The 16,489-nt window shown below is 57.3% G+C and overlaps 1 protein-coding gene across 2 annotated transcripts in view; it reads right to left on the bottom strand.

The window, feature by feature from the left end:
• The window catches only part of SORCS2 (sortilin related VPS10 domain containing receptor 2), a 554,389-nt gene that overhangs the window by 487,227 nt on the left and 50,673 nt on the right, over window positions 1-16,489 (bottom strand). Inside the window, exon 1 of one of the 2 annotated variants that reach the window (XM_081229161.1) lies at window positions 5,822-6,357. The exons of the other annotated variant lie outside the window; for it this stretch is intronic. Within the exon in view, the coding sequence (XP_081085287.1) occupies window positions 5,822-6,298 (477 nt within the window). The 5' untranslated portion in view covers window positions 6,299-6,357. Of the gene's footprint in view, window positions 1-5,821; window positions 6,358-16,489 lie in introns of those variants that run through there. 2 annotated transcript variants of the gene reach the window in all.

The following is a 16,489-nucleotide window of genomic DNA, read 5'->3' as shown; positions in this document are numbered from 1 at the left end:
AGGCTAATATGAGGTCTCTTCTCACCTGGGGCTCTCAAACTTTGTGTGATCTCTCCAGGCACAGACAGAATGCAGAAGACCCTAGGTGGTCCTGGGCACAGGGCAAGCATACCCCCAAGTACAACACTGCCGCCTTGCATGCCAAGACTTCCCCAGGCTCTGCCCACAGAGCAGACGTGTCCACTGAGCATCACCTGTCCCACAACACACGTTGCCCTCGCTCTCTCATCATTCTTGGTCCAGCCGCCAGGCCCAGGGTCCCCGACAGGTGGCACAGCTGGCTTCCTGACAACAAATGTGACAGGCACTCAGTGCTGGTCACAGCATCCTGTGACCTCTGTCTGCCTCTGTCCCTCTCTGGGTGGCCACTGGCCGCCCTTGGTGAAGCTGCCACGACAGAGAAGTGCTTCATCTGGGGGCAGAGGCCCACCAGCCAAGCACTGAGCAGTCACAACTCAGCCACCCATGAACCAGACCACTCTATCCAATGGAGTCCCCACCCCAAAACGCTGGGAGGCCCGCACTGTGGTGGCCTGGAATCCCAAAATTTCTCACGGAAAGTTCATCAGACTTGGAGCCACCAAGCCTGCCCACAAGAGCAGAGTGGAGCTGTCACCACGAAACCACAGCCTTCAGACTCAAGGCTACAAATCAGCTTTGTCACTGGATTCATTCAAGAACCCAAAGGGCTTTCCACGAAGGCCTTCAGGGTCTCTGGACGCTGGAGCCTGGCCGTGAGCCGTGAGGCCTCCGTGGGGGGTTGGGGAGCCACGTCCTGTCCATCCTCACCTGAACCCTCTCTCAGACCTGCTCTTCCCTCCCTCTGTCCCCTCCAGGGCCCTGGGCCAGGCCTCACCATCACAGCAGCCTCCTCGCTGAGTCTCTGTACAGGTCTCACCTCCATGGCCCCTCACCAAGCCCACCCTGCACACTGCCCCCGGGTCACTGGTTGAAACTCGGCCCAGCCCTGCTATCACTCCCTGAGCACTTGCTGCAGGCCAGACCCTGTCCGAGCACTTTCCGTGGATTATCCTACTGAACCTGCACCACAGACAGACCTATGAGCCTTCACGTCCCCCAAATCTAAGACACTGAGGCCCAGAGAGGTCAGTCCATCCACCCCAAATCTCAGAGCCAGAAAGGAGCGGGGCCGGGTACAAACCCAGGCAGGCTGAAGCTCAAGCACCAATAACCACCACTCCCGCACTGCCATGCTAGGCTGTTCAGCCTCATATTTGGGACCCATTAGGAGTGGACTTCAACCAGTTTTTTCCAAACTTCTTTCCTCTGATTCCTCTCCACGCACAATGCACTGTCTCCGTGTATGACACAGACATACCTTCAGATTCCCACCTCCCAGATCTTGCTCAAGCAGTTCCTCCCCCAGAATGTTCCTCTCCATCTCCCATATGCTCCCCCTACTCGTTCCATAAGTCCACCCTGATGCCACCTCTTCCATGCAGTCTTCCCTGATTTCCCCACTGGGGAAGATGGTGCTCACCCCTCGTATCCCAACTGTTCACGTCCATCCCTTTTTTCCCCCACAGGACTACTCTGAGCTTCCCTGCGTTAAGCTCAGGGGATGCAAAAGTAATTGAGGCCCCTTCCCTGCTGTTACGAGCTGAACTGTGCCCCCCTCACCGCCCCCCACAAATCATATATTTAAGCCCTAACCCCCAGGACCTGAGGATGTGACTATATTTGGAGATATGGTCTTTAAAGAGGGGATTAGGGTAAAATCAGGCCATTGGAGTGGGCCCTGATTCAATATGGTTGGTGTCCTTATAAGAAGAGATTAGGACACAAACACAAAGAGAAGACAGCCATCTATAGGCCAAGGAGAGAGGCCTCAGGAGGAACCAACCCTACTGATCCCTTGATCTTGGACATCCAGCCTCTAAAATGGAGAATGCATTCTGCTATTAAAGCTGTCCAGTCTGTGGCACTTTGTTGTGGAGGCTAATACACCTGCCCACATCTGACAGCTGTGTTAGATGTGACCCATTTCACACCTTCAGAAGCTCCATGCTTCTGATTTGGAGCTCTGGCTCTCTGGGTATAAAATATGTACAGATATCAGGTTCCTGAAGATCCCTGAGCAGAGAGCATGAATAGTCAGGGCAGAAGTACCTCTGCATATGGCTCCCCTCGACATCCTCAACCCTGCAGAACAGCACAGAGCAGATGTGGAGCAGGGGTGGGGGACATGCCAATCTGCTGACCACCAGTGACAAAACTGAACCAACTGGGCCTGGCTGCAGGAAGCTCACACTCTAGTCCACTGACGCATCAAAGCTGACGTTCCAGTGCCATGAGGGAAGGCGTACAGGTGAGTTGTACTTAAGTATAACAAGCACGCAATTTCCCAGAAATGGTAAAATTGGGACAGGACACAGCACCATCCCATTGGGGTAGCATGAAACCCTGACCTCGGAGGCAGGGACCTGCATTCTGTCATACTTGTCATACTTGTCTCCAAATCACACCTCTGCCTCTGAGGGCAGCTCGGGAGACCCAGAACCTGGAGCCTCTGTGCATGACCCATTCTGGATCCACTGAAGGTAACACCAGTTGGTTTCAATGAAACATTCATTTCACACCTAACAATTCATTTCTACAGCTAAACGGCAGACAGAAAGGCAGTGTTTGAACTTCCAATCAAGTCCCCTTCTGTATCTCCATGGGAGCGGGAAGAAACCAAGCCTTTGGAAGGAAAACGCACATATGTTCTCAGTGCTACAGCGACGGGGCCTGTCCTGGAATAAGCTCGAATCCTGCCATTCCTTTCTGCAGATGCTCTAAAATACCATTTTAAAAAGTCTATCCCTCTCCAAATGCTTTTTTTAACTTTGTAAAACACCTGACATGGTAAAGCAAACACCATCTCTGCTCTCGTAGAGCACATCTGCAGAGCGTAGCTCCTTGGGTTCGGATGCCTGTGCAAATCAGATGACATAAAATTTTTAAAAGACTCTGCTCAGCAAATCAGCCTCAAGTTAGTTTCTTTTCCGTTTTAGCTTTCAAAGATGGTGCTTTCCAGCGGAGGTGAACCAAGTGCAGAATCCTGGCTAAAATCCTTAGCCCTGTGGCTGCCAGAGGGACCAAAGCGCATTTCTGAGACACTTCACGTGCGGAGAAAAGAATGCAACGCATGCGCGGAGTGCTGAGAAAATAATGGTTAGAAAAAAGGGTTTTACTTGGCTCTCGGTTGCAGCTTTCACTCCTCTTGAGTTCTTCCCAGGCAAGTGAAACTCTTAAAGCATCACCTGCTCCCCAAGTCAAAGGATGATGCGCTTTTCCAGCGAGAACTCCCGTCTCCCCGACTTCCCAAGCCTGAGAATGGGTGGGTGGCGGGGGAGGGCTGGCAAGCGAAGTGGGAGGTGCTTGAGCCAAACGCCGGGTCAGCATCTCCAGAACCACAGCCGGTAACAGTGATGAGTACTCGGGCTTCGCCTCCTGTCTGCTGAGTGCCAGGCCACGCCCTGCTCTCCACAGCCACCACTGCCCCCCATTTCCCAGCGGCCAGGGGAGAGCTGCATCTCTCAAAGCTCCTCCCCGGATCTGGACTTCCCGCTAAAGAGAAGTCAGCACCTCCCCACATTCCCACTCCCCACTCCCAAGCCCCCACTCCAGGCGTTCAGCTGCCAGCAGCCAGGAAACAGTCACACAGGAGTCACTCAACTCAGCCACTGTCCCCAAGCAGCAAAGCCAGGTGGGCTCCTCTGCCAGGCTCTGCCCCAGGGCCCCCGCCCCACTGGTCCAGACTCCTCCTCAGTCTCTCCAGGGGAGCTCTGCTCTCAGGATGGGGGTGGGCGGGCTGGGTGACAGTGAGCCCTGAAGGTGCTGGTCCCACCTGGGAAGCTGCTCTCCACCCCTCTGTGTCTCTCCCTAACTTCTTTCACCCCTACCGCCCCCCACCACGAAGCTGAAAAGAGTGAGCTTCTGGAGGAACAACCTGGAGGGAGGGGGCTTGGTTTGGATGTTCTGGCTCCACTGGTCTGACTGTTAATGTTTACTGGTTCCTTTGAGTTACTGGTGTCCGGGTTACCTTGCAGTCCCTGAGTTACAGCTTACGGTACATAGGACACGATTTGCTCCCGAGTATTGCGAAGGAAGGAAGGAAGGGAGGGAGGGAGGGAGGGAGGAAGGAAGGAAGGAAGGAAGGAAGACGGGATCCAGCTGCACGGCTGGGGTCTGACCCCTCTCTCCAGATGTACGTGGGGACGGCCCCCCAAGGGCTCTTCGAGGGAGGGGCACCTGGTCCCCTCCCTAAAGTACCGCCCCTCAGGGCCCTGCCTGCCCCCTGCTGGCCGGCGGAGCGCAGGGGGTCAGCGCCGACCCGTCCCTCCCCCAGGGCTTCCAGTCTGACTGGAGATGGCTGAAGTGACCAAGGACCAGAGACCCGGCACATGCGTGAGAAGCTGGTTGGGGAGGGGGTCCGGCAGGGCAGCGTGCTCTGGACCAATCAGGCCCATCCAGTGCTGCCCCTGCCCCAACAAGCTCATCCACCCGCCCCATCCCTTCTCCCGCAGAGTTCCCCAGCAAGCGGGGCTAGACAGAGGAGGTGGGTAAAAGTGCCGCCCAGCCCAGGCTACACCCCTGCGGTGACTAGAGAAGCACCTGCATCCCTGCCCCTCCACTCCCAATGGATGCAGGGGCCCTGGCCCAGCGCGGCTTCCCCAGAACTTTGGGAAGCCTCGGTCAAGGAAAAGGGTCGGGGGTCAGCCATTGGACAGTGAGTGGACATTGATGGAAAGGAGTGAGGAGGGGCTCCCATCTCTTCTCCCCATAACCGCGCGCACACACACACACACACACACACATACAGCTGCCACCTCCCTCCACCACTCCCTCTCCCAAAACTAGAGATGATCCACGTGGGGGTGCTGGCAGGTGACCCCAAGATAGATGACCACGGGTTATCTGCTCCGGAGGGAATAGAGCGGGGTGGGAGGGAAACGACGCTGTGGCACCCCCCGGGGAAGAATATGAGGGTATCCCCATGCCCGGGACACACCACCAAAAAGGAAGAGGCAGGATCCAAGAGGGGGCAGGACCTACAGAGCTGGTGGAAGGAGGCACCGGAGGACCTTAACAGAAGTGTGTTTGCAGGGCAAGGGGTGTCGAACTTCCCGCTGGAGCGAGGCCGAAGTAGCGGCCAAGGTGGGGGAGGGCAGGGAGTGCAAGGAGCTGGCCGCTGTGCCCTAGCCCCGCGGGTAAGCAGATCCCGGCGCATCCAGGTGCGTCCGCGGCGGGTCCTAAAGGTAGCCGCGGGTCGCACTACGGGAACGCGGGGAGAGCGATGGCCCCAGAATCGAGGGTTCCAGAATCGGACGCCGGGCTGACCGGGGAGGTCCTAGAGCCCGTGGAGGTGCCACGAGCGGGGTCCCGGGTAGACCAGGGTGGAGTGGGTCCTGGAACCAAAGCAACGCTGGGTGGACCGGGTGGAGTCTGAACGCGATAGAGGCGCAACACCGAGTCGTGAGTGATCTGAAAGGGTCTGGGGGCGTCCCAAGGTGGCCGGGGTCCCGAAACCTCCGGAGACACCCGCCCCCCAACCTGCGACCTGGAGGCCAGTGGGGCCGCCCGTGAGGTGGCTTAGGGTCCCGGAAATCAGCGGAAATGCCCCCCGAGGTGAGGCAGGGCGCTCACGTATCTGGTTCCCAAGTAACCAGTGGCCAGGGGCCAGCAGGGGCGCCGCCGAGGTGACTCGCGTCCCCAAGTCTCCGAGAATGCCCGGCGTGACCGCGGGGCCGTCCGGAAGTGGGGGCTCCGAGGTGTCCGGGGCAGGGCCCGGGGGGGACGCGCGGAGGTCACTTACGCTGCTGTTCTCGCCCGTCCAGTGCACCATCGCCTGGTTGTGCGTCGCGTCCCCCTTGAGCACGAACGACGTACTGATGAGTGAGACCTGCGCTCGCGAAGCCGCTCCGGCCACCGGCGCCGCCCGTGCCCAGCGCCCCTGGCCCGCGGCGGGGGCGCCGTCCTCGCCGGGACCCGGAGCCGGACCGGGACCCGGGGCGCCGGGCTCCGCGCCACGCGCCTGCCTGTCCTCGCCGCCGCCGGGCAGCGCGCGCCCCGCAGGCGGGCTTGGCGGAGCCCGGGTCAGCCGGGCGCGGAGACCCAGGCGCCAGGACTCGGGGGAGCGCCCCGCCGCCCCGCAGGCGGCCAGCAGCAGCAGCAGCAGCAGCAGGAGCGGCCGCGAGCGCGGCGAGCGCGGCGGCGGCGGCGCCCGGGGGCCAGGGGCTCGGGCAGCGGGGCCGGGGCCCTTCGGGGCGCGCGGGAGTCCCCGATGCGCCATGGTCGCCGAGGGGCGGCGGCGGGGCCGGCGGCGGGGCGGCGCGGGCGAGGGAGACCGCGGCCGGGAGAGCGGAGAGCGCTGGGGAGCGCGAGCGAGAGCGCAGAGAAAGGAGCCGGAGAGGGGAGGGAGCCGGCGGGAGGAGGGGACTCGCCGCTCCGCCGCCGCCACCCGCGCAGCCGAGGGCGCACCGCCACCTGCCGGCCGGCGCCGTGCCCGCCCGTGCGAGCGCCAGCCGCTCAGGAACCAGGGGCCGGAGGTCCTGGGGCAGGCCGCTACCCTCCAGGGCCACAGGCCACAGACCCCTCTCCTCCCTTCCTTGCTTCTTCCTTGCTCCTTCCCTCCTCTCCCGCCCTCTTGCCTTCCTTCCGCCCTTTCTTCTTGTATTTACTGACCACATACTCTGGGCCAGCCGAGTTCCAGGCAGTGGGGACACAGGGGTAAACACAGCCAGGTGCCTGTTCCCGCTGCTGAGAGTCTGATGTGGGAGAAAGACCACACCTAAGTGGACACGTTCACGGACAAAATCACCCCAGAGAACCAGAATGAAGCCAGACCGTAAGTGGGGAGGTGGTCTCCGGTAGGAGCCTCTGAAGGAGTAACAGTGGAGACAGGACCTAGTTCCTTCAGGGTGAGGAGGAGACCTTCTAGGCAGCCGGAGGGCCCTGTGAAGATGCTAAGGCAGCTTCCAGATGACCTACGGGTGCAGCCACTCCTGTGGCTTAGGCTTCAGGACTTGCAGACAGTGGCTTTATGGCCCAACCCCGGGGGCCACCAAGGGGGCAGCCCCTGAACATAAGGACAGACGCCTGGGTGAGGAGAGGGTGTGGGGCAAGGTCCCATTCAGAGCCTAGCAGGCCACGGTGAAGAGTTGGGGAAACAGAGGCTCAGCGCACCAAGTCCCCACCCAAGGTCATGAACCTACTATAGGTAGATTTCAATATAACTTCATTGAGCACCCACCATGTGCTCCGCACTGGCCTCAGGGAAAAGACACAGGAGCAGGAGATTCTCCGAGGCAAGGCCAGGGTCAGAGTAGCTGTGCATCCTCAGCCAGGGGCCACCCCGCCTCCTCCTTCCCCAGTGGCCCCCGCATTAGATAAAAATCCTCAGGCTTGGGCTTCCCTTGTGGCAGCGCAGTGGTTAAGAATCCACCTGCCAGTGCAGGGGACACGGGTTCTAGCCCTGGTCCAGGAAGATCCCACATGCCACGGAGCAACTAAGCCCGTGCGCCACAACTACTGAGCCTGCGCTCTAGAGCCCACGAGCCACAACTACTGAGCCCGTGTGCCACAACTACTGAAGCCCACCCACCTAGAGCTCGTGCTCCGCAGCAAGAGAAGCCACTGCAATGAGAAGCCCGCGCACCACAATGAAGAGTAGCTGCCACTCACCGCAACTAGAGAAAGCCTGTGCACAGCAACGAAGACCCAATGCAGCCAAAAATAAATAAATAAATTTTTTTAAAAAATCCTCAGGCTCAGCATCCCTGTCACACTCACCTCCCAGTTGGGTCTCTTTGCTCCAGAGAGAGAGAGAGAGCAGAGTGAGAGAGCCTAACGGGGCAAAGGAGCAAAGGCTCAAACGTTTGCGAAAGATAGACAGTGGGGCTTCCCGCTGGCCCCCAAAGAGTTGAAGCACCCAGCACCCTGTCTTCTGCTTGCTCACCCAGGCTCATCCGGAATTCATAGCCAATAACAGACTGGGCTTGCCCTCTGCCCAGCGCTGGGGTGGGGGGCGGGGCTTGGCTGGATACCTATGAAGTCTCCTACCTTGGAATGTGCCCTCGCCCCCTCCATGGTATAAATTCCCAATCTGTCAGAGTCTAAATCTCCAGCTCAGGCCCAGAGTCAGGAGAGAAGGGGGAGCCAGCAGCTGTGGGAACATCTGGTCTAGCACAGGGAGCAGAGAACAGAACAGGGTCAGTGCAGGGCTGAAGGGAGGGGAGACAAAACAAAGTGGCAGGTGGGCACTAAAAAGACGCTTACAAGCAAACCAGCACTGCAGACAGTAGCTGGCGGGAAGGTGCTCGCTGCACAGCGGTCAGAAGAGAGCTGGGTCTGTCCCGCCTTAGACTCAAATTCACCAAGAGGCTCCCTGATGCTGGCTGAGCCTCCATCTCCCCAGCTGTGAAGGAAAGGGGGCTGCACAGTCTCTAAGGTCTCTTCCAGTTGTTTGTTGGTTTGTTTTGTCTTGTTTTTAAATAAAGGAAGGCCTCCAAGTACTGTCCTCAAGAAAATTTGACAGTGATACATCGTAGAGCACCTACTGTGTGCTGGGCACTTTCCTAGGGACTGGCTGCATCCTGGAAAAGAAGATGGGGGCCTCTGCTCTTGGGGTGGGTGATGTTGCAGGTTATCATATTTAACTCTCACCATCAGGCTGTCCCCATCTTACAGACACGGAAACAGACTCAGAGTGATGACTCCCCAAGGTCACCTGGACAGAGTCAGAGGCCAGACTCCAGGCACGTTTTCTGGCCCCAAGGTAGCGCTCTTTCCACCCCACCCCGGTTACTTGCCATCTGTGCATGTTACCCCTCTGAGGCTTGGAGAGCTCAGCCAGGCAGGGAGGTAATGTGAACACACATCACCCCCAGGCTCAGACCGAGGCCACATCATTAGTGATTTGGTTAATGTCCCAACAAACTGGGGAGAGGGTCCAGGTCTGGAATGCAGATGCCATGATGCCTCACCAGTGCTCTTTCCAGAACAACTGGCTGTCTCTGCCGTAAAAAGGCCACAAGGCATTCGGAAGAGCAGGACTGATTCATCCCTTTTCTGAATCCAAATCCAGAGATGTTGTGATTCCCCAGATCTCTCAGCTCACAAACATTACTGGACCCCCAGGAACACAGTGATGAGGGAGACAGACAAGTTCCCTGTGCTGGGGAGGAGCGTCCGTCCTCATGCAGCTAGACAGATCCGGGGGAAAACCTAGACAGTGCTGCGTACCCAGGAGAAAATAAGGCAGGTGTGCGATGGCGATGAGGAGGTGCTGGGGGCCGGGTAACTTGGAGCTGAGAGGCAGAGGGCCCGGCATGAGCCTGGCGGAAAGAGCCATCCCAGCAGAGGAGGAGCACATGAGCCCCCGCCCGGCCCAGAGCAACTGGGTATTCAGAGGAGGAACTGCCGGGCTTGATTTGTATTCACAGACCGCTGCAAAGCCTCTGGAGGGTTTCAGGCAGGACAGTGAGACCAGCGGCGTTCTTACAGCATCACTCTGGCCACCAGGAGGACAGGTGCAGGAAGGCACTTAGGACACGACTGTGCAGGACAAGAGAGAAGCTGTGGCAGCTGGGCACAGGCAGCGGGCAGCGACGGAGGAGGGGGGAGTGGAGGGAAGCCCGCTTCCGGGTGCCTCCCTCACCCCAGTCTCACTCCCCCTACCCCCGCGCTCACCCTCCTTAGTGATTCACATCAGGGACTCAGGGATGCAGATGCAGGAGAAAGATGCAGGCAAGTGTAGAAAGCGAAGGAGAGCTTCGATCAGGCATCCTGTCCGACACCCCCGGTGCAGTGGGGTCTCCGGAGGCCACAGAGGCAGTGTCTGCGGCGCCCACCGAGGTGGCCGACAGCTCAGCAGGTGTCTGGGCATGAACACATGCGGGCAGGCCACGTGCAGGAGCTGGGGTTCAGCACCTGGCATCGGGGTGCATGCGTGAAATAAATATTAAACCCTCTCCAGCTCTGTAACACCTGATTCTTCACAACAGCAAGATCCTAAGACGGGGAAACCAGCCCCAGTCATCCTCTCTCTTCGCCTCCATGCAGGGCACCGGGCTCCAGACCAAGTCAGGCCTGGTCCTGCTCCTGGAAAGCTCATAGTCTGATGGGGGAGGTGCACAGGTGAATAGTGATGTCAGGGAAGCAGGCGATCCCAGGGAGGTGTCTGGGGGCCTAAAGGAAGGGGGAGCCGCCATCTGGCCTTCTGCTCAGAGGGGGTGCTCTTCCACTCATCCTTCCAGGTAACGGTAACAATAACAACTGAGACTGCCACTCGAGCAGAGGAGGCGCTGTTCCTGATGGAAGAACCCAGTGCACCTCTGACTCCCCTAGAGGGTAAGTACTGTTTTCCCCAATTTAAAGGTGAGGAAGGTGAAAGCACACAGGGGGCAGTAATTTACCCAAAGGATTCAAAGACCCACGTCCTCATGTACCAACTGGGTGTCCTGAGCGTGGTCCACCTTCACCTCTCTGTTTCATAAATTGCCTCACCTGTGAAATGGGGCCAGCACGGCCCTGACTCGGTGGCTCTCAATGTGTCATCCCTGGACCCGCAGCATCTGCATTAATGGGTTGATTCTGGGCCCACCCCAGACCTACGGAACCAGAAACTCCGGGGTGGGGACCCGATCTGTGTCCAACACGCTCTCTGGGTGGTTCTGATGCACCCAGCGGTTCTGGGCCCAGGCTGCACAATTGGCATCACTTGGAGGACTTTAGAAAAATACCGATGCCCAAGCTGCACTCCTGACCGCACCGTCTCTGTGGGGCATCGCTAAGCTCCCAGGTGATGCAAATGTGCAGCCAGCCGTGAGCCCCTGGCCTGCAGCACAGCTTTTTATAAGGGTTCGTGAGAGGACAGAGGCCAAGTGCCTGGCATACGGCTGGACCACAGTAAATGGTGCCTTTCCTGACAGGTAAGTGGGGGCCCCTGGAACCCCAGGCCAAATCTTTTAGTTTCAAGATCCAGCCTTGCTTCCCCATTCCATGACAGTGTTCTCATCCAGAAAGCAGAAGAAATACTTTGTCACTCCAACTTTTAATCAGACTGCTTGCTCATTAAAAGTCTCAAGCTTTTTTAAATGATCAAAGGTCTCTAGTGATAATATTTTAATTTCTCTTTATAATCGTGACAAAGCTCAACAGATGCGGCTCCCCGAGCAGACCCGTCTCAGAGACAGTCAAGGAATCATGAGCGATACTCACCAGGGACACTGGGGGACCCAGCAGGAGGGAGACTGAGGGAACAGGCTTTCAGGGTGCTGGTGGGGTGCTGGGCTCCACAGAGGGGAGCCCCGGCCACTCCCTCAGATGCCCAGCTCGGCCTCCAGCGACACTGAGAAGCTCTGACTGCTCCGGGCCAGGAGGGCAGCAGTGACTTGCAGACAAGTCTCCTAATGACTGTCAGGGAACAACAAGGGTTAGAGGTACCGGCTTTGAGGAGAAGGATCGACCAACGCTACAGTCTCATTACCAGGTTGGCCGGGGAGAAGGCAGCGGGGACAGCTGGTCAGGACATTAACTTGGACCAGGACAAAAGTCTGCTCCCGCAACGGCAGGGAAATACCTCCAGACGGAGGAGGAAGACGAGGCCCCACAGCAAGACAGACAGTGCGCAGGCTGCCCCAAGCCAGAGAGGGTGGGGAGACAGGGAGGAAACGGCGGCAGCTCCTTGGTGGTGCCTCTTAGGGGTGCATTATAGGCGGTGGTGATGGTGGTTGCTTTTTGGTGGTGGCAGGGATTTCCATCCCCGGAGCACCAGCACTGTGGGCCACCAAAGCCCTGACGTGTGAGAGGCTAGCCAGGCAGTAGGCCCGAACTGGACAGAGAGCAGATGACAATTGGCCATTTCCCGGCCATCAGGGCTCTCTTTAATCACAGACACCGCACAGTTAGTGCCTGCAAACAGCTTGGTTCATTTCTTCCACTCATCAAATGTTTACTTAGCACCTACTGTGTGCCTGGCATGAGTCTAGGCCCCAGGGAGAGAACAGGGAATGAACCAGACCAAATCCCTGGAGGCATAAACAGGAACTGGTGGTGAGACTGGGAAGAGTGGTCCTGGCAGAGGGACCAGCGTGTGGCACGAGCTGGAAGAAGACAGCGCAGGGACCTTAGAGGAACCAGTGGGCGAACAGCTCCAGGGAAGCTGAGTGCAGGGCAGGGCGGGCAGGGCCAGTGAGAGTGGAGGCTCCACGGTCCCTCAAGCATCCACCACAGTGTCGGGGGACCAGGCGATGACCAGAACCAGTGCCCAGCCTCAGGAAGGTCAGCGCCAGCAATGGGGACGAGGAGGTCAAAGACACTGCAGCAGAGACGTAGATACCTCCGCAGCATGGGGCACCAGCCCTGCTCCAGGCCTTTGCAGGGTTACCTTGCTCCCTGCCTCGTAGCTGGGGGGAGGGGTCCATCACCATCTCCTTTTCACACAGCAAGAAACTGCGGCACAGCATAACCAAGCAGAGGGGCTCGCCCAAGTTTACATCAGCAGCAAGAGGGTGGCAGTGGGCCATGAACCCATGCTTCCACATGTGCCAACGAGCTCTGGGGAGTGGGGTGGGCCTGGGGTGCCCCACCTCTCCCCATGCCAGGCTCTTCTGCCTCAGCTTTCATTTCTGTAATCCTCCCGACCCTGTAGGGCTGGGTTGACTGTCAGCTCCACTGATACCCCGTGAGACCAAGGCTCTCAGCGTGACAGTGACCAGGCTACCCTGTGCAGCAGGGAAGCACAGGCAGTGGGGCTTGAGCCTGGGCCACCCACAGCCCTGCTGCTGCCCACTCTCCACGTGACACAGAACACTGTGGAGACAGAGCAGAGGCAGTGACCACGCTGGCCAGTGCAGGGAGGGGGGCCACCCGATACCCCGCTCTTACTGGGTTGGAATGTGGCTCAGAAGTGAGCCCTCAGGGCCTCGGGGCACTACAGTACCTGACCATCTCCTGATGGGCACCAGGGAAGGCTGGGAAAGTAGCCCCCACGGGCCCAGGGAAGTGGGATCCCCTGTCGGTCCATCTGGGGCCAGAGCCCAGTTTGGTCACCGTACTGGGCAGGGCAGAGAGGAGGAGGGCTGGACCTGGGAGTGACATACAACCAAACAGAAACCATCCTTGGGGAAGATGGCAGAGGCTGGAGTCTTACCACTGAAGCCAAATGCACAGGCCCTGGGCTGCAGTAGGAGCTCAGTGAATGTCTAGGGACCAAAGCAGGGAGGCGGGAAACGGGGGGCACACAGCCAGCCCCGGGGGGCACAGACTCCCTCAGCCCCACCCACACGGCTGAAGGCAAGTTCCCCCACCCACCCCCCGCCCCCCACACACCAGGGTTCACCAGAAGTGGGGAGGGGGCAGAACTTGCCAATTGCCTCCCATGTGCCAGTGTTTGGGTGCATCGTTATTTTGATGTTAGAAACGGAGGAGGAAACAGAGAGGCCCAGAGAGGCTAAGTCACCTGCCTTGGATCACACAGCTGGAGAGCAGCGGCCCTTGGGACAAGGACGCTGATGGTAATGTTTCAGGTGCCGCTGTGAGGACACTGGCAACACCTGCCTCACAGGTGGGTGTCCTGCGTCTGAAAGCGCCCACCTCATCAGTGTGTAATTAGCGTGCACTGGGGGGAAATGAGCTCAGAGTGCGGGCAGGAAGCGAGGCTGGAGCTGAACCCCGTCCCAGCCCTGCAGGGCTCCGGGTGAGTCACTGAATGTCTTTGTGCCCCTGTCTCCTCATGTGTTCAATAAGAATGGTCATCGGTCGTTGTGCGGATAAATGAGTGTCTGTAAGATGCTCAGAAGGGCATTTCTGCAGAGTGTGCTGCAGAGAGAAGGCCTTCACGGGGGACAGTGACAGAACGACCCACAGTAAGTCCCGTCTGTGTCACACACACCTCATCTATGGTCTGTGACAGTCCACTCTGAAGACTCAGTCCAGACACCCAAAAGCCCCGTCTGGGATGCAGCGCATATTCATTCATAACGGAAACGTTCCCCGAGGCCGGGGTGGAGCAGTAAGTCTCACAGATGCTCAGTGGGTGGGGGTCCCTAACTCAAGGGGCCCCCCTTGGCCCGCAGGGCAGCCCCCTGGGAAGCCAGCTGCCTCAGTCTGGCCACTCAGAGCTGTGTGCCCGGGGCCTCAGTCTCCCAACGGGTGAAACGAGGGGGTGAGCCACATAAGAACTTCAGCAGGACACGAGCCCAATGAGACACCCTCCAGAAATGTACCTGTGGTTTAGGAAATGCCTCTGAATCTATCCCGTGACATGTACGTATTAAGGATGGAAAAGTTCTGCAGTTTAAAAATCTGTTTGATTTTGATTACTTCAGTTTTTCCCCCAACTTTCTGACCCTGTAGTTCTTTACTTCTATTTAACAGCATGAACAACCCAGAGAACACGGGCTATTATGGAAATATGAGCACAGAGGAAGAAATGGAGGGAAGAATGTATTCTGCCTGAAGTGTTGGTGTCAGAAAAAAATACATTTGAGCAGGTCTTGAATGATGAGTCGGGACCCAGCTGGAGTAAAAGAGAGGGTACAGTGCATACAAGGGACAAAGGAATCAGGGTGCCTGGTCCACACAGGGTGGGCACACGGGCCTGGCCCTGCAGGACGGAGCTGTGGCTACCAGACTGGAGGAGAAAGTGGGCCCAGGAGCTATGGGCTTGCGCCTTCTCCTGAGATCAAAGAGAACCTTCTGGGGTTTTCAGAAAAGGAGCAACAAGATCAGATTTGTGTTGCGGAAAGCTAATTCTGGCAGCTTCTGAAAGCTGGAGCTTGGAAGACAGACAGAGACACCAGCTGGGGGGCCACGGCATTGGTCCAGGAGAGCAATGACGAGACCTGACCAAGATCATGGGAAGTCATGGAGAAGAAGAGGTAGAGACAGGTCCCCAGAACCTCTGATTATGCAAGAGGAGAAAGGGGGAGGAGTCAAAGAGGTGCTGAGATATTTGGGAAAACAAGGATGCCATGTTCCTCATTAGGGAACAAATCTGAAGGAGAAGGTGTCTGTGGGGCACCCTGAAGGTATCAGTCAGGTGAGGCCAGGCGGCGCTGCAGTTAACGAAGAACTCCAAATCTCAGAGGGGTAACCCAAGAAAGGTGTATCTCACCCATTCACAAAGTCTTATGCAGGTCGACTGGGCCCCCTCCATCCTGTGGCCCCGCGGTCTGCAACACGTGACCTCCAGGGTCACTGAGGCAGAGGAGAAAGAAGCACACAAGATGTTTTGTGGGGGTCAGACCTGGGAGGTGCTCCATCACTCACATCCTATTGGCCAGAGTCTGAGTTCATGGCCTCCACCTACCTGCAGGGGAGGCTGCAGATATAGGAGCACATGGACATTTGGCGAGCCCTACTCAACACTGTCACACTGGCAGGGAGGCTCCAGAGGCCCTTGGAAATGGTGATCAGCAGAGAATCAGAGCCTGAGATGTAGATTTGGGCATGATTGTTGAATGAGATCACCCAGGGGAAAAAAAAAAAAAGGAAAAGAGGGCTTCCCTGGTGGCGCAGTGGTTGAGAGTCCACCTGCCGATGCAGGGGACACGGGTTTGCGCCCCAGTCCGGGAAGATCCCACATACCGCGGAGCGGCTGGGCCCGTGAGCCATGGCCGCTGAGCCTGTGCATCCGGAACCTGTGCTCCGCAACGGGAGAAGCCACAACAGTGAGAGGCCCGCGTACCGCAAAAAAAAAAAAAAAAAAGGAAAAGAGAACAGTGGGGTAAAATAGGTAACACCTCCAAGGTTGTATTTCGGAATTCCCAGAGGATGACAAGATTTAGTCCAAAGTCTCTTGTTTCCAAATATCTGATTATTTGTTGTCACATAGACAAGGCATCCAGAATTTTTCCTGAATTTTTCCGTTTCCATATGGTTCCTTGGCATCGCACAGGCAGCCAAAAGCAGCTGGCAAGTGTTTGAGTACCACACCACTCCATTAATGCTCTCTCTGTGTAAGGCCAACGGCCTCACGATGACAGATTTGTCTGGAGCAGAGGTTTTCAAAGCCTTCAATTTCAATAAACGTTTTGAAAGAGACCTCACCGTATTCTTGCCTTTAAGATTCACTTCAGAAATCAAAACTTTTGCTACAAAATTAATGAATATGAAACCGATTTTTTTTATTTAAATGCTTTGTACACTTAACATTATTTTCAAAAATAAAATTGTCCACAAATAAAATTTTGGTTGAAAATCATGGTTTGAGGGAAAACTCACTGTTTTCCTTGGAAAGTGCTCCTGCCTTAATCAAGACTACCAGAGAAGCAGGGGATGCTTCACCCAAATGGCTCCTGCAAAGCCTTTTCCTGAGGCTAGGGTCCCCACTCGGAGACCATAAGCTTCATGAGCCCTGGGACTGTGTCAGTGTTTGTTCTCCACTTATCCTCACTGTTCAGCACCGAGCTGGGCACAGAGTAGGTGCTCAGTCCATATTGGGTAGAGGGCTGGAGGGCTGGAGGGATGGATGGGCCTT

The sequence above is a fragment of the Mesoplodon bidens genome, assembly GCF_964165515.1.
Source record: "Mesoplodon bidens genome assembly, chromosome: 1".
NCBI lineage: Eukaryota > Metazoa > Chordata > Mammalia > Artiodactyla > Ziphiidae > Mesoplodon > Mesoplodon bidens.
The sequence above is the reverse complement of the archived record's forward strand: the minus strand, read 5'-3'. Positions and strand labels throughout refer to the sequence as shown.